The sequence below is a fragment of the Triticum urartu genome, chromosome 6A (assembly GCF_056163025.1).
Source record: "Triticum urartu cultivar PI428250 chromosome 6A, HENAU_Tu73, whole genome shotgun sequence".
NCBI lineage: Eukaryota > Viridiplantae > Streptophyta > Magnoliopsida > Poales > Poaceae > Triticum > Triticum urartu.
This window is the reverse complement of record NC_141878.1, coordinates 433,011,322-433,031,986: the sequence shown is the minus strand read 5'-3', so window position 1 is coordinate 433,031,986 and position 20,665 is coordinate 433,011,322. Positions and strand designations below refer to the sequence as shown.

The window sequence follows — 20,665 nt, the reverse complement described above, 5'->3', positions numbered from 1 at the left end:
AATTCAAGACATTTTTGAAGTTTATTTGGACTAGCACCTGAAGAAGGATTTCGCTACCAATCAAACGTCGGATTTTTGAGCATGTCAAATTGAATATCCATGATAACAAATTAGTATGTTGTTGCGAGGATTTGCCGTGTTTGCTAAAGGAAATTGTCATCCTCAGGATATCATAATTTGTCATGATAAACGTTTGATTTGATGCTTAGACATTCCCGGAAGAAAAATATCTCTATCAATCTAGCAATACTAGCAAATTCGAATTGAAGAAACATTCGCATCTACTGCTGAAAACCTGGGGAAAACTGAGGAAGTCGTCCCTTTTCGTGTACCCTTCCTCTTCGCCATCTATGTCGCGGCCGCTCCCCCCGATGCTCTCCGTGCCGGAGAAGAAGACGGCCGCCGCCGAGCTCTTTCGCGACCGCCACTTCTTCAACTCCCCCGTCTTCACCGATCTCCGCGACGCCCGCGCCTCCGTCTCTGCCCCGAACCCCCAAACCCAGCCCCCCTCCTCCAGCCGCGCCCTCCTCCTCCGCTACCACCGGCTCCTCTCCTCTGCGCGGGACGACCCCTGCGCCTTCGACGACAACCTAGCCTTCACCTGGCACGATGCCTTCAGGCCCAACCTCAAGAACACCTCCGCGTCCCTCCGGTTCGAGAAGGCCGCCGTCGTGTTCAACGTCGGCGCGGCCTCCTCGAGGATCGCTGCGGCCGTGGACCGGGCGGCGGAGGGAGGGGTCAAGGAGGCTTGCGGGGAGTTCCAGCGCGCGGCGGGGGCGTTCCGTGCGGTGGGGCAGATGATGGAGGGGGAGGAGGGGACGGTGGATATGAGCCCGGAGGCCGCGGCGATGCTGGAGCGGCTCATGCTCGCGCAGGCGCAGGAGTGCTGCTTCGAGCGCGCACTCGCGGCCGGAACGTCGCCGGCGGCGTGCTCCAAGGTGGCCAGGCAGGTGAGATTGGCTGCCCTTGCTTGCCGTGTGCTTCTTTCCTAGTGGCATTGCATCCATACGATCTGTGATTGTTCTAGGTTCCACTTAGCTTCCCCTCGGTTTTAGTTCAATTGCCTGCCCTTGCCTGCCGTGTGCTTCTTTCCTAGTGGCATTGCATCCATACAATCTGTGATTGTTCTAGGTTCGCCTTAGCTTGCCCTCCAATTTCTGAGTATCATAAACTACAATGTCTTTACCTTACAACAGAAAGCAAAAAAAGCGACCGATAAGCTAAGATATCCAAGAGCGCACATGATAAATTCCATGATCTTTGGGCATCCACCAGCCGGATCCTCAAAACATCACAGGATAAGCAGTCAAGATGGTGGCTTCAGACTTACTGATATACAGTATTATTTTGTAAGGTCTTTGTGAATAATCAATAAAATGGCTGCATGCATCTCCCAGATGCAGAGGCCGGGGGTCATCCTCCTTTCAAAAATAAAATAAAATCACAGGATAAGCACCCAGAAATCTCAGGCATCAGTTCAGAGTTCAGACGCTACTCAATCACCCCAGCTGGAACCAACAGGAAACATAACTAGACTACTAACACCTGAGAACCAAAAGTCCTGACGAGAATCAGATCACATCTCAAAAGTCAAAAGGGGCAACTACTCCTTCACTTCTAGATCCTGTTCAGTCCAATCCTCCATCCATGAACCGCATGAAACACCTCATTTGCTAGTAGTTCGAACATTCCTACCCCCGACTTTAGCATTTCTTGATCTCCCTGTTTTTCTGCAGAATAATCCAATCATTAAGAAATCTCGCAATCATATTAACAAGAACGCAAGGATCAGTGATTTTAAGATTGTCAAACATCACACTATTTCTCAATTTCCAAACTGTCCAGAAAATATCAAACACCCCTGCCATCATCAGTCATTTTTCATTAGAAGGTGCAAAGTAGAGGTTGTGAGGCTAATCCAAGGTTTACGCCAATTGCAGTATCCAACTCTCCCTAGCCATACTTTATCTCCCACGTCCCACACACGCAAGGTTTCGATTCTATTTAATGCTTGCACTAACTTTGATTATGGTAGGAACCGGATCCCTACCAGGACGTAGTCTCAGGTTGTAGGGGTGGAAGGAGGGATGGCGTGGAGGAAGGCGTGGTCGCCGGTGCTGGGGCGCCGTCGTTGCGTGCGCGCGCGCGCGGCAGGGGCGGCGGCTAGGGTTAGGTCTCCCGGCTCCCTAAGGAAGCCGATCAAATATGATTGCTTCTTGCTTAACTTCAAACGAGTCCTTACATGAGTTTATATAATCTCCAAATATGATGACTGGGCTAAGCCCCTAATAACGATAAGATAACTGGGCCAGGCCCGTAACTGCCTGGGCTGTAGTATATGCCGGCCATTACAGATTATTATAATTTTCTCTATCACCTTACGAATTTGGTGTATTCTATTTTTTATCCTTGCTTTATCATCGCCGTGCTGATATAGTTTTATATTTCAGATTAATTTGGTGTACTATGCTTTGAGATCATTTTTTGTCGAATACAAATTAATTTTCAAGAATATGCATCTTCAGGTAGAGGATACTAGGAAAACATAAAATTAGTCGGAAGAAAGTTGAGAAAGAGCTTCATAGGGACCCCAAAACCAGAACAACCGTCATGAAATGTTAGCTTGCATGTCTCAGGTCATATCTTGCCTTATCATCTCATCCTCCATCTTAGCTATTAAATCTAAATATGCAAAAAAATAATTTGTTCAAACCAATCAATCTGGTTATAATTTCTAGTACGCCCTCCGTTCCATAATTCTTGTCGTGGTTTTAGTTCTTGGTGAAGAGCCATGTATTTTTTGTGCAATCTAGAGGTGGTTTTTCAATTGAAGTTAGGATCATATTGGATCTAAATTCTGCCAGTTTATAACTGTTGCTGGTTGCAACTGGTCCAACATACCCGTGCTGCTCATGTCTGGTTTGCTAGGATACTCCAACATGTTCTACCATTATGGCTTGATGAGGATCACATGTTATAGGTATGTGGGGGGAGGGCGAGGTTGGTAACCTGTTAGCAAACTGGTTGTTGCAAACTGAATTGTGAGTTCCAAAGCAGGCTTAAGCACCTCCTTGTCTACTTTTTCTGGGGTCTGGTCCAGTTTTTCGTTTTGCTATTCATATGGATGTATCTTTGAGAGAGTTCCATAACAGGCTGCCCTGCACAAGCAATCTTTTGCTCTCTTATTTTAGATTACCTACCCGAGTGCAAGATTGGTGTAATTATATGCCTGTAATTTTGGCATGATGTCCGGTCAGCATTCCATGAGAAAAGTACTGGAGTATGTTTCTTGTTGGATTAGCAAAACACCAACTGAATCAGAATCTTTGCCATACGCTATTAAAGTACGAGGGTCAGTAGGTTCGTGGGCTGAAGTGGCAAAGATAATAGAACATATATTTTGCATATCTGAGCATTTTAAACACTATAATTCTGTTCAAATGCATAGAAAAAATTTGACATCAGAAAAACATTTGCCTTTGGCCTTATGCAGGCTGCCTTGTACTACGAAGAAGCGTATGCTGCACTGGTTATCCCTCCATTGCAGAACCACTTTGAAAGATCATGGTTGTCTCACGTCCAGTTGAAGGCTGCTCAATTCAATGCAGAAGCTTGCTATCGGTATGCTATTGAATTGCATGACAAGATGGAAATTGGCGAGGAGATAGCTCGACTGCAGTTTGGGATTAATGCAGTTGTTGATGCCAAGAGAACTGCCAGGGGAGCTCCCGCTTCCCTTTATGATTCTGTTTCCAGGCTAGAACAAGATATGAACCAGAACTTGGAGAAGGCAGTGAATGAGAACAACCGCATCTATCTTATGAGAATTCCAGCAGCCAAGTTGTTGTCTCCCTTGCCATCAGCTTCACTTGTCCGGTCTGCTTCCAAGAGTGAGGTCTTGGATGCAAAAGCAGAAACTGGCCTTTAGTCCTCATAACTGAATGCCTTGACATTGTGAAATGAAGCAATGGCACACATCCTGTGCCGCTGTTGCATGCTAAAGAGTGTCTGCTGCAGCAGAGATTATCGGAAAGTCTCGTATAGTCGTCGTGTATCTAGGGTGTAGCTACAATGTGTGTTGGCATGTCAAGCTAGGACCGTTCTAGTTGAACCTTGAGAAATGCTTGGTAGGCTGTTGCTGCTGGAATCACTCAGGCTTCTGTGATACTCCTTTTGTGCCGTAATGAAAAGTTCATCTGCTGTCAGCCATTTCAGTAAGCACACACTTTTCCTGTTTTAGCACAAGTTTATGTAAATTCTTTGCACTTTGTTTACAAAATGACTTCTCCTTTTGGTACTGTTTGTTTCGGCGTAGAATTGCAAAACCACTTGTTGATCTAATCTTAATATCCAATGTGTTTTGTTGTTGTGGATAATGAAGTTCAGTATGTGTGAGCAAGAACATGACAGGACAATTTCTTACCAGGACTGATTTGTAGGAACAATTATATCTTCTCAAACTATTCACAGTCGACATGAGCTTAAGAAATTCTAGATATTAGAAATGGCTCCTGGGAGCATTTTTTTAAACAAATGCCAAGAATACTTTTCTTACATGTATTTGTTCTTGCCCTTTCAGTTGCTTGTAAATATTCACAAAGTTGTACTAAAGCAACGGCAATTAACATGGATCGGAGGGAGTAGAAAAGCAAAGTATTGTGACCTGTGCTAAGAAAACAAGCTTATAGTGCTTAAAAAATGATTTTACAGCACTGGATTTTCTTTTTTCCCAGATCAAAACATGACATTTCTGTGCTTTAGCAAAACTGTTCTTTGTGACACTTTATATTCAGTCAGAAGACACGAACATGCATGTTGTCAAACGAAGCCATTTTTTTCCTTTTAAATATACTCCTTTTACTGTTTGAGTGCGGAGCCAAAGCGTCACCCGCATGAATTTCACAATCCTTTGCTTATGAATTTCACGGTCTGTCGAGTATTTCGTGTCAGCTCCACCGTTTTCTGAGATTGATAACAGCCCTGGGAAGTTGGAAGTTTACGATGACGGAGCTACAAAATTCCGGACGTTTCCGAGGCCCGGATGCAACAAAAACCGAAAGCGCCAGAAATATTGCAGTACGCAACCCTCTCTCGCCTCGCACAATCCTCACTCGCTCGTCTATCCGTTCCTCCGCCTCTCGTTGCCCGGGCTCCCTATCCTGCACTCCTCTCCCGCGCGCCCACCACCTGTTCGACCCGACGCCCCGCCCCTCCACACGCGCCCCACATTCCAGTCGCTCGCTCGCCGCCAATGGCAACGACCGCCGCGGCCATGGCGCCCCCCTCCACCTCCACCTCCGCCTCCTCGGTCCTCCTCCTCCGCCGCCTCCCCTCCCCGGCCTCCGCCGCCCAGCGCCGCTGCCGCCTCGGCCCGCCGCCCCGCCTCCGCGCCGCCCGCCCGCGGGTCTCCCTCACCAGCGACGTCTCCTCCTCGTCCGACGTGGCCGAGGAGGAGGCCGAGCACGCGCCCAAGGTCGGCAGGCGCGTGCGCGTCACGGCGCCCCTCCGCGTCTACCACGTCGTCAAGGCGCCCGACCTGGACATCCAGGGCATGGAGGGCGTCATCAAGCAGTACGTCGGCGTCTGGAAGGGCAAGCGCATCACCGCCAACTTCCCCTTCAAGGTCGAGTTCCAGCTCACCGTCGACACCCAGCCCAAACCGGTCAAGCTCTTCGTCCACCTACGCGAGGACGAGTTCGAGTACATCGCCGACGAATGAGACCACTGTACCTACCTCTCTGTAACAACTGTACATGGCCAAGTAAGCCGACCGCCTTCCTCATATACAATAATAATGGCCGCAGCGTAGGCGTGTGTATATTGTTCCGGTGTGTGTGTGTGTGTGTGTGTGGTGAGAGGGATGAAGGCTGAAGAGGGTTGGAATTAGGAACGCATGACCAGGAAGTTGATTGCTTGCTTGCTGTCGTTCCCTTGTTCCTCCTCTAATTCAACATCTATTTTTTCTCAGATGTGGGGAATTGTTCGGATAATGATGATTGATAGTTCTAAAATAACACCGATATTTTGCTCTTCCTTGCAGCCTATGCTTGATAATTTCATTCCAAGAGCTTCTGTTAATCTGATTGGTATAATCACATTGTTGCTTCTAGGAAACGTGTCCCCTTCATTTATTGAATCTAGGCTATTTTTTATAGTTTATAAAACATATGTTCTTTTATGAGGGAGTTCGGTTAGGCAACAAGTATCTTGTTTTTGGCCAATACGATAAGTGTTTGGAGTGTAAGGCTATATATACATCGATGTATATATTTTGTTCTTACTGTAACCCTGTAAACTTGAACTCAGATGGCTAAAGTTCGTCTGAATTTGGATGGTCTATGTTGTATAAATACAAGAACATTCTTGAATTAACTTCCAAATTGTGGCTTGTAGAGTGAACAAACAGCTAAGACTCTAAGCTAGGTTCTCGGTTGAGTGTAGGTAGTCCTAAAATTTAGTTGCTTCCATTCATTATAATCTATGGTATTATATACTTTCAGTGGAATGTTCAGAGTAACCTCATAGAGTTCTTTATATCAGCTCATACTTCCCCATTGAACAACAATGTGAAACAGCACATTGGACATATTTACGTCAATATTCTTCTAAGAGAAATGTATGCAGCCATACTGTACCTAGTTATGAACTTACCCTGAGCCTGAGGCACCCTACTACTTGGTGGCTTATTATATGGACAAGACAATGCGAAGGTACCGTGCAGAGGCTAGGCCTCAGACGTGGGTAGGCAGAGTGCACAATCACAATGCGAGCCAACAGGGCAATGTTGGGTTCTCTAACTAATCCTGTTATACCAAGTAGTATTTCTTAAGCAATCAGTTCTCAGCATCCATGCTCTTGGTTATAAACAAATAGCATGTTCTAGGATTTGCTAGCTAACTTAGTCACATCAGAAATTTCATTCTAATTTAAATTTTCTGGCATTAAAGTTGAAATATAGTCCACAAGAGTACATGTGAACTGTTAATTCTTCAGTACTAGTATGTACCATTTCTAAAATGTATTTCTCTAACACATTTATATTGCACCAAAAGTGTGTTTGGATTCCTTCATGGTGTAAGTGTTGCAAAGGGCACATCTGAATTTAGCAAGACAATATGATGGGAGGTTCTAGGAAGTTGCCAACTTCTCTGAAACAAAACTACTTTTGTTCGCTTATAGAGGATTGGACCTTGCAAAACTTTCTGGGTAAGATTTGAATGTTGAGTGTGCAGCAGTTTTACCTTTCCAATACCATATTGGGTTGTGGATGACTGATGAATGTGCTGAAATCTGGCATTTAAAACTTGCTCATGAGATTTTGATAATATTCAAGAAAAATCATCGTACTCTGCAGAAGTTGTTTACGCTTGAATATAGTGAAGATAAATGAGCCAAAGCGAAGTTGATATTTTCTTATTGGTTGATTGGATAATTTCGCTAGTTGAACATAGTATAGTCAGAACCACATTACTCAGTAGGAACCACAACAAATATGCCTCATTCAGTAGGAATGTTCGGGAAAATCCTATTCGGTAGGACTATATGATTTTGCTAAGGAATAATGCAGAGTGTAACAATTAAACTTCAGATTGCACATTTGGCACACCCTTAGCTTCTGGGCAGCTATGGAGTCGTCTGACGAATACTTCTGTCAAAACTTTTTTTTGCATGGACCATCACAATACCGCAGCATGCATTTGCAGTCCATATTTTGCAATGTTTGCATGATTGTGCGCCTTTGCATAGTAGGGCAGTAACGACTGTCGGATACCGCGAGACATAATTTATACCACTATGAGACTGATGGTCCTCTCCACTACATGGCATTTGAGGTAGAGATCCTGAGAGACAGAAAGTATCTCAGTATAGTTCATATATCTTCATTATAAGAAGCTAACAGTGTCCATTTCTTGATGAAACATGCACAAATCCAGTCAATACATTCCGAATAACCGCAAAAAGGATTTATCACAACCTTTTTGCTGAGTATTTTTGTGTCTAGTTATGTCAGGAGTGTAGATCGGTTCGCCTCTAGACATATATCATAATCACTAGTATGTACATTGATCCTGGGCCTGTGAACTTTAGATTTCCTTTATTTGAAGCCCCTGAGGTCTTGTTGGCTCAGTGGTCAGTCACTTAATCTATGTTTCTGTTCATGTTTCCAGTGATATGCTTTTGTTTCAAGCGTTTCTTTTGACCTGTAATATACTGTATGTTGTACTGGAGCTAACCAGGTTAACTAATATTACATCCGCCCCCAATTCCTTGTCTTAGATTTGTCTAGATATGTGTCTAGAACACTAAAGAGTGTCTAGATACATCCATAATCCGGGATGGATGGAGTCTTTTTTCTTTTCCGAAATGGAGGCATAAGATTTGCCTCATCCATTAAATAGTACTCTCTTCGTCCGAAAAAGCTTTGTCTCAAGCTTGTCCCTCAAATGAATGTATCTAGCACTAACTTGATGCTAAATACATTCATTTGAGGGACAAACTTTTGAGTGCTAAATAAGGAGAAGAATTTTACAAGTGGCCAACGTTACAATATTCCCTAGTTTCTTGGTCCCCGCAATAACCCAAAGCTTTGCCTAAACGGAGGCATGATTCGGGACAGATGGAGTATGATACATACAGCAGCAGTGCTCCTCAAGTCCGAACACTCGTCCTTGTTACCACGCTTAGCACTGTTGTTTGCAGAGGGCTCCGAATGGCGAATTCAAATGAAGGGGCCACCTATATTAACACATACAGTACCGTCCTAGACGCATCCTGCATGTCGTTCATCCGGTATTCAAGTTCAACTCGACCAAACTACGGTACTGAATACTGATGATGCCTTTGATGAGGTTTGCTGCAAGGGGCCCTGGCCTGTCATTGTGCGTGAGGCCTCCTGACTCTGGTTTAATCTGTCATGAGAACATGTGACCACCCAAATCTACCGCGTTTCATTGTTCCGCTGACACGTCTTCCGTTTGCTTCCACTGCGTCGCTTTTATACATGTTTTAAGAGCATCTTCAACAACCGCTTAATGCGTGGCATCCAAAAAATGGGTTTATAGCGTGCAAGTATTTTTTTTAGGACGCTAAAAGACGTTTGCTCCAACAAACGCTGTAAAATATGCAGCGCGCGCGAGTCAAGCGGTCCCATCTGCAGCAGCCCAGAGTTTGCAGCGCGCGCGACCGGACGCACTAATATGCTGCGCGTGATGCCTTTTGTGCGGCTGCTGGAGACTTCAAATCAGATCCGCGCGTGCTAAAAGCAACTTTTATACCCCGCGTCGCTTATATAGAGCTTCTGTTGGAGATGCTCCGAGGCCCAGCTGATTTCAAAAAAGAAGAAGGGCGAGAGGGACATTAAGAAAACGGTCAACTTGGAGGCTCTATGAAGTAGGAAGGGAGCTTTCAGCTTTGGTCCCTCTTGTTTGTTTACCTTAGCCATGGAGTCTCTGTGCCAGACATATATTTGTTACCAAACTGTGCATGCTCTTCCCAGTTCTATTCTACTGACCTCCTGTGAAGAACCGGCAAGCCAGCAATTCGTTGGAACGTACCACCATTCACTGCGGGTGGCCCCGTCCCGTCCCGTTGCAAATGCCAACCATGATTGCCACCTGGGGCAGCAGGCCCACGACCTGGGCTGATGCTTCTTGCACGGCCAACACACGGAGACGAGAGTTAAGAAGGCATCAGCGAAATCTATCAATGACCTGATGATGTACTAGCAGTATACTACGTACAACTACGGCGAGCTCACGTGCCCACCATTCGTCACACCCGTCACGTGAGTTGGTGACACGGTCTGACCCCCCACCCTGGCTCTGGTGCGATCGCGCAATTAATTAGCGCTCCGATCCGATTCGATCCGATCAAAAGTGTCACCTACTCAGCGAGGAGAGGTCGATGGCATGCATGCATGCACACGAGCTCCTCTCCAACGGTCGGCTCGCCTGCTCCCACCGCTGGTTCGTTCGTTCGAAAAGAAAAACTAATTTTACCGGGCGCAACGGTCGGATCCTTCTGGCGGATGACGGGGCCAAAAGGGATCCATCTTTCCACGAGCACCCCCTCGTAGCCGTTGAGTCGTTTGAATCCCGGCGGATACGGGTTCGGGATGATGAGCCAATCGGAGCCAGGCCCCACCTAAGCAAAGCTTCCTCCAACGGGCACCACCGCGAGCGAGAGAGGATTTCAAATCTCACCTCAGCTCAGCCGTGACCGTCGTCGAGCGAGAGAGTACTAACACGAAGCACCACGCACACCGATCGCGTACTTAATCCCCCCTCACACTCCCCCCGAAGCTCTGCATAAATACCAGCGCCACGCCTTCCAACCCCAGACTTTCCATTGCTTGCACCCGGAGCTCACCAAACCATCCGTCGACTGAGTCGCCATGGGGCTCTGTTTCAGCAAGAAGCAGCAGGGCAAGCCGCCGCCGCCGCAGCCGACCGCGGCTGCGGCCACCACCAAGGTCGCCGCAGCCGCGGTGGTCGCCGGCGATGAGAAGGCCAAGAAGGCGCCGCAGCCGAGGAGGGCGTCCAACGCGGACGAGTCCGCCGCGGCCGCCAAGAAGGCGGCGCCGATCGTCGTGAAGGCTAACAAGGCGGCTGCGGGCGGGGAGGAGGGGGAGAAGAAGGAGGAGGCGAGGCCGGTGGTGGTGGTGGCCAAGGGGCCGATGCCGGTGCGCACGTCCAGCTGCACCAAGGAGGAGGTGGACGCCATCCTCATCCAGTGCGGGCGACTCAGCCGGAGTTCGTCCGGGAGCGAGACGAGGGGCGGCCACCGCTCCAAGAGGAGCTCCGACTTTGATCCGTCCGGGGCCGGTGGCGCGGACGAGGAGGGCGACTGGGAGAGAAACGGGGTCCCCGTGTCGAGGCCGTCGCCCCACCGGGGCTCGCCGCAGAGGAAGCGCTCCGGGAGCCGGGAGAGGACCGGCAGCGGGAGCCGCAGGTCGAGCCGATCGCCCGGACGGCGTGGCGAGGGCGGCGCGCCCTCTGCGACCTCGGCGGGCTCCGGCGCCGCCAGACAGCAGCCGGGGAAGATGGTCTCCGTTCCGGCGAGGGAGAAAGGGCGCGCACCGTCGCCCGCGGCCGCGTCCGGGAAGAGGTGCGCGTCTCCGCGATCAAGCTCGCCTGCGAGGGTGACCGCGGCCAATGAGAATGCTGGAGGGGGACAGAAGACGGCGGGGCAAACACCGGCGCTGAGCCGGAGCTCGTCCAGGAAGGCCGAGCAGTCGCCACTCCGGCGCAGCCCCATGGCCGAGATCGACGAGAATTCCCTCCGCAATAACAACAGCAGCACCAACACCAAGCCCCAGAAGGTAAGAAACAATCAAAGTTCGAGTTTTAACGCCCTTCCTTTTGTAACTCCACATCTTAACAACCGATCAGCCGCTCACAATCTTCAAACTGATTCAGAAATCGACGGAGATTGCTGTCGCCACCCCGACCCGGAAGACCACGGAGCGCGCAAAGGAGCAGAGTTCTCAGAAGGAGAAGGTGGAGGAGACCATCATTGCAGCGTCGGAGACGAGAGCACCGTCGTCCAAGACCACCGAGACGCGCACGGTGAGCATCGTGGCCGAGACCCCAGGCCGGAGGTCAGGCCGCCGTTCGCGCCGTGCGTCGCGCGACTTCGATCAGAACCCCGGCTTGTACGCCAGCCATCTCCTCGAGGACATCCAGAACTACCACACCTCCGCTACGGCTACCCCCGGAACGCCGCCATCCTTCACGCTACCGGCCTGCGTCTCCAAGGCGCAGTCCATCGTCGACGCCGTCGCCGACCTCAACTCCTCATCGTCGGAGAGCCGCACCTGCGAGCCCGATCGGAGCGTCGACGACAAGGCCTCCGTCAACGCGGCGGCCGGCGGGGACGACCTTGACGCGCCGAGCGTGCACAGGTACGTGTCGGTGCGGGACATCCGTGGCCGCGGGGAGATGGAGCTGCAGGAGTCCGCGGGGAGCAATAGCCTCTCCGGCAACCTGTGGACGCCGTCGTGCGAGTCCACGGACCGGACGTGGAGCGGCTCGCGGTCGTCGAACAACGGCGACGAGGTCGTCGAGCAGGTCCCTAGCCACCACGGTGGCGCGCGCAGCCCGGTGAACCGGCCCAGGCAGAGCAAGCAGAGGGCGGCGGCGCAGCTGGAGCCCAGCGGCCGGTCGCGCGCCGGCAGCTCCGGCGTCAATGCTCACCGTGGACGCAGCGCTCACCGCGGCAGCGGCAGCGTGGTGAGCGGCCGATCGGGCGTCCGTGGCGTCTCGGCGAGCTCGTAGTGAGGTAGATCAGGCAAGATGTATGAGATGGTAGTGTTGTTGCTAGCGGCAAGATGGATTGCTGCTTTCACGGTCAGATCTGTAGTGTTTGTTTTGTGTTGGGTTGTTTGGCGATGCAGTTCAGATGTAGTCTTGCTAACGTTATCAACGTGGACCTCATTATTTGGGAGCAAACTTGTAACCTTTATTCAACCTGTTTGATCCGACGATCGGTTCCGGATTACCGGAAGGTTTCTGATGCTTTATGCAACACAATTTGGCATGTACGTGTCCCAAAAGTTAGTGTACCAGCAGAAGCTTCAAAAGATCGTCATTTTTACAGACGTGCTGTCTGTGCTATTCTTGGACTCACAGGAGGAGCTTTTGGGATCGATATGTGCTTGGTGCATAATATCTTATAATTTACCATGGATAAATCGTCACCAAGCTTTCATAGCTCAGTTGGTTAGAGCACCGCTTTAGTAAGCGGGAGGTCTTGATTTCAACTCTCAATGAAAGCAATTTTTGCATCTGTATTACATGGTTTTTTTTCAGACGGATAATATTAAAACCTGCGCGTGACTGAGCTCCTCCTGTGTGCGATTGTTCATGAGCTACCTAATCTGTTACAGGGAGACATCTGTTGCAGGGGGATATAAGGTGTGGGTCTGGTACGATGGAAAATTCACGTACACTTTTCTAAAATGTGACGTAAAAAATATTATGATTGAAACAATATTACCAAGTTCTTTCCATGTAACAAAAATCCTGCAAGAATTTTTTTAGGTGAATACGAAAATTGTTCACTTGCAACAAACTCGGTGGAAAGCCATGGGTTGTTTATTCGGTATGAACTCTTGGCAATCTAAAACCAACAAACTTGATGGTCACATGGCAGAGGAAAGCAGCCCCTCTCCTTCAAAGAGTGGAAGTTGGAGATTCCGCAACACCTCAACTTCTCGAGAAAGAGGGAAGTGAAACTAGGATGAAGGGGTCATGGCAGTGCTAAACAAAGTGTCACCAAAGAAAACCCCGCGCCAAAAAAAAAGGTGGAGTGGCAATCCGTCGCAAAAACTCTTGAAGACATTCAGGGACCATCATGAAGGTGCACGATGAAGCAGCCAAACCCAACACACATCAATGCATAAGGGTCCCATACAATTGAAATAGTAGTCCAAAATGCGTAATACGTAGCCGCCATCTTATGCCTCCTCCCAAAAACACTAGGGTCCTCTGCCTCCCGCTAGCGTTGCCACCGATCCGCCTTGTCTCATGTGGCCTTAGGGCCATGTGGGCATGGGGATCCCGATCCTTGCTGGTGGGAGGGCTCCGTTTTTAGACGTTTCTTTGAGTTTTGTTAGACTTTGTGTCCTGCTCTGGAAGTCGAGACGGGATGCTCCCTGCAGGTTCTCGTCGCCTAGCTCCTGTCCCGATGGTGCGTTTAGCATCGTCAGTTCATTGGCTCCCTGCGTGTGGAGGGTCTCCAGCAGATCTATCTTTGGTGGATCTGCTCGGACATGTTCATCTTTCGTCTACGTTTGTGTGTCTTTAGGTTGAACCCTTCTGATCTACACTACTCTTCATTGGCATCGGTTGCTATTTTGGTGCGCTGATCCTATGGGGTCTTAGCACGACGACTTCCTGACTGTCTACTACAAAAAGTTTTGCCCGGCCCCGGCGAGGGAGGGGCGATGACGGCGGCGTTCCTTTGACTCGTTTCAGTGCTTGCAGTCGTCGTTAGGTGGTCTTCGAATTTGGATGTAATACTGCCATGATTGAAGATAAATAGATTTGAAGTTTTCTCGCAAAAAAGCATAAGGGTACCATCTGCGCATTATCCGCCAATCATGTCTCTCCCTCAAGGCCTCAACAACTTTTCAGATACATGTGGCTGCAAGTACAACCAACGGCGATATGATGAAAGCAGTCTCAAACTCTCTGAAACCATGTAAATGGTTTATAATCATGTGAGGGCCTGTGATGAGAAGAAAGTAAACCTATAATGAATGAAGCCATCATCAACATACTCCACTGCCATCCAATGATCAAACCTAAAATTATGTTATTTGACACCTCCATATCTAGCAGAATCTCATATTTACTTTATCGTATACTTCTTGTCTCTGTCTAGTAGCATGTTATTTTTCTAAACTTAGTTGCAAAGCGGCCTTTTTCACTATTCTGACCCTTTCAGCAAACTTTGTCACAAAATGAACTCGACATGAAAGTATTTCACGATCTGACCCTTTTTAGCAACGCCATAGCCCGCGGCGTTTTTGCCCAACATAGCAACGCCGAGGTAGCTAGCGCTTCTGTCCAATAAAAAACGCCGAGGTAGCTCGTGTTTCGTACCATGTAAGAAACGCCATAGGCGTTGGCGTTTCTGACCAAGAAACAAACGCCATATGTCTTGGCGTTGCGGCCCTGGTTACCGAGTAGTTTCTTACCTTGGCATTTCTAAGAAGGTCGAAAACGCCGCTAGCCTTGGCGTTTCTGGCCCAGCGTCTCTGGCAGCTGAGGAGGAAGACCCTGACGAGGCAGCGAGTGGGTTGGGTGCTAGCGAAGAAACGCCAAGGCCTATGGCGTTTCTCACCTGGTCCGAAACGCGAGCTACCTCGGCGTTTCTTTTTTGGATAGAAGCGCTAGCTACCTCGGCGTTGCTATGTTGGGCAGAAACGCCGCGGGCTATGGCGTTTCTAAAAGGGTTAGATCGTGAAATACTTTCATGTCGAGTTCACTTTGTGACAAAGTTTGCTAAAAGAGTCAAAACAGTGATTTCGGCCTTGCAAAGCGTGCTATTGCATGCCAGGAGCGACTATAGTTGTATTCGTTGGCGTGAGGCTTCATAATAAAGCAATGAGTGTGCGGAAGCTTCCTTTTGATCCCTACTATTTCATAGTCTAAGTCTAAGGTATCAACTCTCTTTATAGCTCTCTCTATGTTATGAGGTCATGATTGATAACATTGGAAGTCTTATAAATCAAGACTATTGTGGTGTTTAACTAGAGATATATCTACAAACTTCATCTGTCGATTGAGGTGTTACGAGGTGATGAATGATCTATGTCACCCACATCCTCAGAAAGGAGCAGAAGCGCGCTCTTCGGGATGTCTACGCCTTGGAGCCTGTGACCCCAAAGTACAACCCGTGGTCGGCTAATATGTCTCCAACGTATCTATAACTTTTGATTATGTCATGCTATTATAGTATCAATATTGGATGTTTTATACGCATTTATATGCTATTTTATATTATTTTTTAGGACTAACCTATTAACCTAGTGCCTAGTGCTAGTTGTTGTTTTTTCTTGTTTTGGGGTTTTCAAAAAATCAATATCAAACAGAGTCCAAACATGATGAAACTTTACGGTGATTTTTATGGACCAGAAGAGACCCACAAAGGTTCGAGAGAAGATCAGAAGAGTCACAGGGCGCGCCCCAAGGGAGGGGGGGCTTGAGCTTGTGGGCCCCTCGTGGCACCTCTTGACCTAATTCCACCTCTATAAATTCCCAAATATTCCCAATATACCAGAGAGCCACTCGAAACACTCTTTTCTACCGCAGCAAGCTTCTGTTCTTCCGTGATCCCATCTGGAGGCCTTTTCCAGTACTCTGCCGGAGGGGGGAATCGATCATGGAGGGCTTCTACATCATCCTTGCTTCCCTACCGATGATGCGTGAGTAGTTCACCATAGATCTACAGGTCCATAGCTAGTAGCTAGATGGCTTCTTCTCTCTCTTTGATCTTCAATACAATGTTCTCCTCGATCTTCTTGGAGTTCTATCCGATGTAATCTTCTTTTATGGTGTGTTTGTTGGATCCGATGAATTGTGGATTCATGATCTGAATATTTATGAATATTAATTGAATCTTTTGTGAAATCTTTTATCCATTTGGTTTGGCAAACTTGATTGATTTGTCTTGCAATGGGAGAGGTAATTTGTGATGGGTTCAATCTTGCGGTGCTCTATCCCAGCGACAGAGTAGGGGACAAGACACGTATTTGTATTGTTGCCATTAAGGGTAAAATGATGGGGTTTATTCATATTGATTGGCTTTACTTTGTCTACATCACGTCATCTTGCTTAAGGCGTCACTCTGTTTTATACTTAATACCCTAGATGCATGCTAGATAGCGATCGATGGGTGGAGTAATAGTAGTAGATGCAGGCAGGAGTCGGTCTACTTGTCTCGGACATGATGCCTACATACATGATCATTGTCTTGAATATCGTCATAACTATGCACTTTTCTATCAATTTCCCAACAGTAATTTGTTCACCCAACGTATGTTATGTGCTCGAGAGAGAAGCCTCTAGTTAAAACTATGGCCCCCGGGTCTACTTTTATCATATATAAAGACACAAAATTACTTTACTGCAATTTTATTTCTTTTATTTATTTTGCAATTTATTTTATTATCTATCACTACAAGATTTAATCCTTGCAAGTAACCGCGGAGGGGATTGGCAACCCCCTTGTTCGCGTTGGGTGCCAGTATTTGCTTTATGTGTGTAGGTGTTTTTCACGAGGCTTTGCGTGATTCTCCTACTGGATTGATAACTGATGACCCACAAGTATAGGGGATCACAACAGCTTTCGAGGGTAGAGTATTCAACCCAAATTTATTGATTCGACACAAGGGGAGCCAAAGAATATTCTCAATTATTAGCAGCTGAGTTGTCAATTCAACCACACCTGGAAACTTAATATCTGCAGCAAAGTGTTTAGTAGCAAAGTAATATGATAGTGGTGGTAACGGTAACAAAAGTAAAGAAAGCAAAAGTAATATTTTTGGTATTTTGTACTGATTGTAACAATAGCAACGGGAAAGTAAATAAGCGTAAACCAGTATATGGAAAGCTCGTAGGCATCGGATCAGTGATGGACAATTATGCCGGATGCGGTTCATCATGTAACAGTCATAACATAGGGTGACACAGAACTAGCTCCAATTCATCAATGTAATGTAGGCATGTATTCCGAATATAGTCATACATGTTTATGGAAAAGAACTTGCATGCCATCTTTTGTCCTACCCCCCGTGGCAGCGGGGTCCTAATGGAAACTAAGGGATATTAAGGCCTCCTTTTAATAGAGAACCGGAACAAAGCATTAGCACATAGTGAATACATGAACTCCTCAAACTATGGTCATCACCGGGAGTGGTCCCGATTATTGTCACTTCGGGGTTGCCGGATCATAACACATAGTAGGTGACTATAGACTTGCAAGATAGGATCAAGAACTCACATATATTCATGAAAACATAATAGGTTCAGATCTGAAATCATGGCACTCGGGCCCTAGTGACAAGCATTAAGCATAGCAAAGTCATAGCAACATCAATCTCAGAACATAGTGGATACTAGGGATCAAACCCTAACAAAACTAACTCGATTACATGATAGATCTCATCCAACCCATCACCATCTAGCAAGCCTACGATGGAATTACTCACGCACGGCGGTGAGCATCATGAAATTGGTGATGGAGGATGGTTGATGATGATGACGACGACGAATCCCCCTCTCCGGAGCCCCGAACGGACTCCAGATCAGCCCTCCCGAGAGGTTTTAGGGCTTGGCGGCGGCTCCGTATCGTAAAACGCGATGATTTCTTCTCATTTTTTTGTCCCCGAAAGCAAATATATAGAGTTGGAGTTGGCGTCGGAGGAGCTCCAGGGGGCCCACGAGGTAGGGGGCGCGCCCTAGGGGGGGCGCCCCCACCCTTGTGGACAGGGTGTGGGCCCCCTGGTCTTCATCTTTGGTAAGGATTTTTTTATTATTTTTAACTTGACGTTCCGTGGAGTTTCAGGTCATTCCGAGAACTTTTGTTTTCTGCACATAAAACAACATCATGGCAATTCTGCTGAAAACAGCGTCAGTCCGGGTTAGTTCCATTCAAATCATGCAAGTTAGAGTCCAAAACAAGGGCAAAAGTGTTTGGAAAAGTGGATACGATGGAGACGTATCAATAACCTTGGTTCTTAACTGAGGGAAATACTTATCTCTACTGTACTGCATCATCCTTTCCTCTTCGAAGAAATCCCAACGCAGCTCACAAGTAGCAGGAAGAATTTCTGGCGCAGTTTCCGGGGAGACATCATCAAAACCTATCAAGTACCTTCGCACAAACTATCATCTACTTGCTCTTATTTTTGTTTTCCTTTGCCTCTTGTTTTCATCTCCCCCACTTCTATTTTTTTTTACAAAAACACAAAAATATTTTTGTTTGCTCGTTTTCTTGCTTGTTTTGCCGTTATGGCTAATTCTTCGCTTGTTGCTTGTACCCCTAGAATGAAGTGCTTAATTTTAAACAAAGGGGAGGAGAAAGTTTAAAAGATACTTTGTATAGGATTTGCGATGCTCCAAATCGGTCAGCTCATAAGCAATCCACTACCGTCCTTCTTCGCAATTTTTATGTGGGTGTTACTACTTCGTATATATTTGTTCTTGAGACTATTACCGAAGGGAATTTTTTGAGTAGTCACCGCTTTCAGTGCTATGGGAAATTTAGTGGGATCACACCTATTATTATTAATGAAACAACATTAACTTTAGAACATGTTATGCAGATATTGGAAGCTATTGAAAATAAAATGCCTACTGTAGAACATATTGAAAATCTAGATAAAAAGATTCATAATCAAGTAACTCAATTTGGATCAAAGTTAGGAACTACATTGAAGATGCTAAAAGAGAAGGAACCAATGATTAATGAGATAATATAACAAAGTTCCTTTAGAATTGATAAACTAGAAGTTATTAATAACTTGGGTTCCACTTTTGCTTCCGTTAAAACTATTGAGAAAATTCCTCCTAGTAAGAATCCTAAGTTTATTTATGTTCCTAAGAATAGAGGTGCATCATCTAGTAATAGATAAGACCTTAAAATGATTAGTGTGCACCCCAACTTCGTTGATCTAATAAAGGAACCCATTACTGAAAACAAATTTCTTAACTTTGTTCCTAGGAATGTGATTATTACAAATATGTATGACAAACCTCCTAGGAAGCATGTATGTGTAATTGAGGAGTTGGACTTGGAGGATGAAAATACTTGAAACTATGTCTTACGCCTAGCTGCGGGCGTAAAACAATAGCACTTGTTGGGAGGCAACCAATAGTTATCTTATTTTTCTTCTTTTCTTTTCTAATTTTTTGTGTTCACACAATTATTCTACTTTTATGATTTTTGTTTTTATTTCTTAATTAGTGTTTGTGCCAAGTAAAGCCTTTGGGATGATTTGGTTGATAGTTGACTTGATTCTGTGAAAAAACATAAACTTTTGTGCCTAGTACTGGAATTTTTAAACTTACTGGAACTTGATAAAATTATGAATTGCGTACAAATTATTAGTATACAAATTTCCCATGTTGTCTTAATTTTCAGAATTTTTGGAGTTACAGAAGTATTTCGTTTGTTCAGATCATTATAGACTGTTCTATTTTTTACAGATTCTGTTTTCATTGCATAATTTGCTTGTTTTAATGATGTTATGGATTATATTGGGGGTATAAGTCATGGAGAAGTTAGAATACAATAGGTATTATGCAATAATAAAATATGAATGTGTTTACAACAATATCTAAAGTTTATGCTTTGCTTGTTATACTAAGGGATCTCACGAGGTTTATGTTGAGTTTTGTGTGCTAAAGCTTTCAAGTTTTGGGTGAGATCACGATGGATGAAGGAATAAGGAGCGACAAGACCCTAAGCTTAGGGATTCCCAAGGCACCCCAAGTTAATATTCAAGGACCACCAAACATCTAAGCTTGGGGATGCCCCAGATGGCATCCCCTCTTTCGTCTACAATCCATCGGTACATTACTTGGAGCTATATTTTTATTCGTCACATGATATGAGTTTTGCTTGCAGCGTCATGTATTATAAGAGTCTTTTCTTTGTTTTCTTTTTTAGTTTGCCACAATCATTGTTTGCTGCACACACACCTTTTGAGAGGGACACACATTTATTCGTGATTTGTTAGAATACTCTATGTGCTTCACTTATATTTTTTGAGCTAGCCAGTTGCTCTACAGCTTCACTTATATCTTTTAGAGCACGACAGTTGACGGTGTCCTGGACTAGGGGGTCCTAGCCTAGCCGGACTAATGTATGGACCGGGCTACTAGCCCACGAAGGAAGGAGGACTACCGAGGCCTTCAAAGTGTGGCGACCGAAGACTTGGCGTATACTTCAAGCATATTTGGCTATATTTGGCATGTAAGTCCTTAGATGGAAACCGACCATGTGTAACCCTAAATACCCCTGGTGCCTATATAAACCAGGAGGTTTAGTCCGTAGAGGCCATCCATCCATACACCCATTCATCATAACTTGTGACGCCCCCGATTCAATCGTACACTAATCATACATGCAAACGTATACGATCAAGACCAGGGAC

At 46.4% G+C, this 20,665-nt stretch overlaps 3 protein-coding genes across 3 annotated transcripts; all 3 read left to right on the top strand.

Moving 5' to 3' along the window:
• Positions 1 to 278: 278 nt before the first annotated feature.
• LOC125513842 (vacuolar-sorting protein BRO1) lies at positions 279 to 4,221 on the top strand. The gene is made up of 2 exons (XM_048679050.2): positions 279 to 950; positions 3,494 to 4,221. Exons 1-2 carry the CDS (start codon positions 351 to 353, stop codon positions 3,926 to 3,928), a joined length of 1,035 nt encoding a protein of 344 aa, XP_048535007.1. The 5' UTR covers positions 279 to 350; the 3' UTR covers positions 3,929 to 4,221.
• A 1,030-nt stretch (positions 4,222 to 5,251) lies between these two features.
• Positions 5,252 to 6,033, top strand: LOC125513843 (ferredoxin-thioredoxin reductase, variable chain). Its single transcript, XM_048679051.2, has one exon. It carries the CDS (start codon positions 5,252 to 5,254, stop codon positions 5,717 to 5,719), a length of 468 nt encoding a protein of 155 aa, XP_048535008.1. The 3' UTR covers positions 5,720 to 6,033.
• Positions 6,034 to 10,093: 4,060 nt separating this feature from the next.
• On the top strand, positions 10,094 to 12,462 carry LOC125512162 (uncharacterized protein At1g65710). The gene is made up of 2 exons (XM_048677240.2): positions 10,094 to 11,320; positions 11,418 to 12,462. The coding sequence occupies exons 1-2, from the start codon at positions 10,394 to 10,396 to the stop codon at positions 12,273 to 12,275; spliced, it is 1,785 nt and encodes a 594-aa protein (XP_048533197.1). The 5' UTR covers positions 10,094 to 10,393; the 3' UTR covers positions 12,276 to 12,462.
• The last annotated feature ends 8,203 nt before the right edge of the window (positions 12,463 to 20,665 follow it).

What these genes read in the sequence shown, in the direction of transcription:
- LOC125512162 (XM_048677240.2), top strand. Translation starts at nt 10,394, where the DNA reads ATGGGGCTCTGTTTCAGCAAGAAGCAGCAGGGCAAGCCGCCGCCGCCG. An exon ending in CCAACACCAAGCCCCAGAAG is followed by an intron (nt 11,321 to 11,417) that starts GTAAGAAACAAT and finishes AAACTGATTCAG; the next exon opens with AAATCGACGGAGATTGCTGT.
- LOC125513842 (XM_048679050.2), top strand. Translation starts at nt 351, where the DNA reads ATGTCGCGGCCGCTCCCCCCGATGCTCTCCGTGCCGGAGAAGAAGACG. An exon ending in GCTCCAAGGTGGCCAGGCAG is followed by an intron (nt 951 to 3,493) that starts GTGAGATTGGCT and finishes GGCCTTATGCAG; the next exon opens with GCTGCCTTGTACTACGAAGA.
- LOC125513843 (XM_048679051.2), top strand. Translation starts at nt 5,252, where the DNA reads ATGGCAACGACCGCCGCGGCCATGGCGCCCCCCTCCACCTCCACCTCC.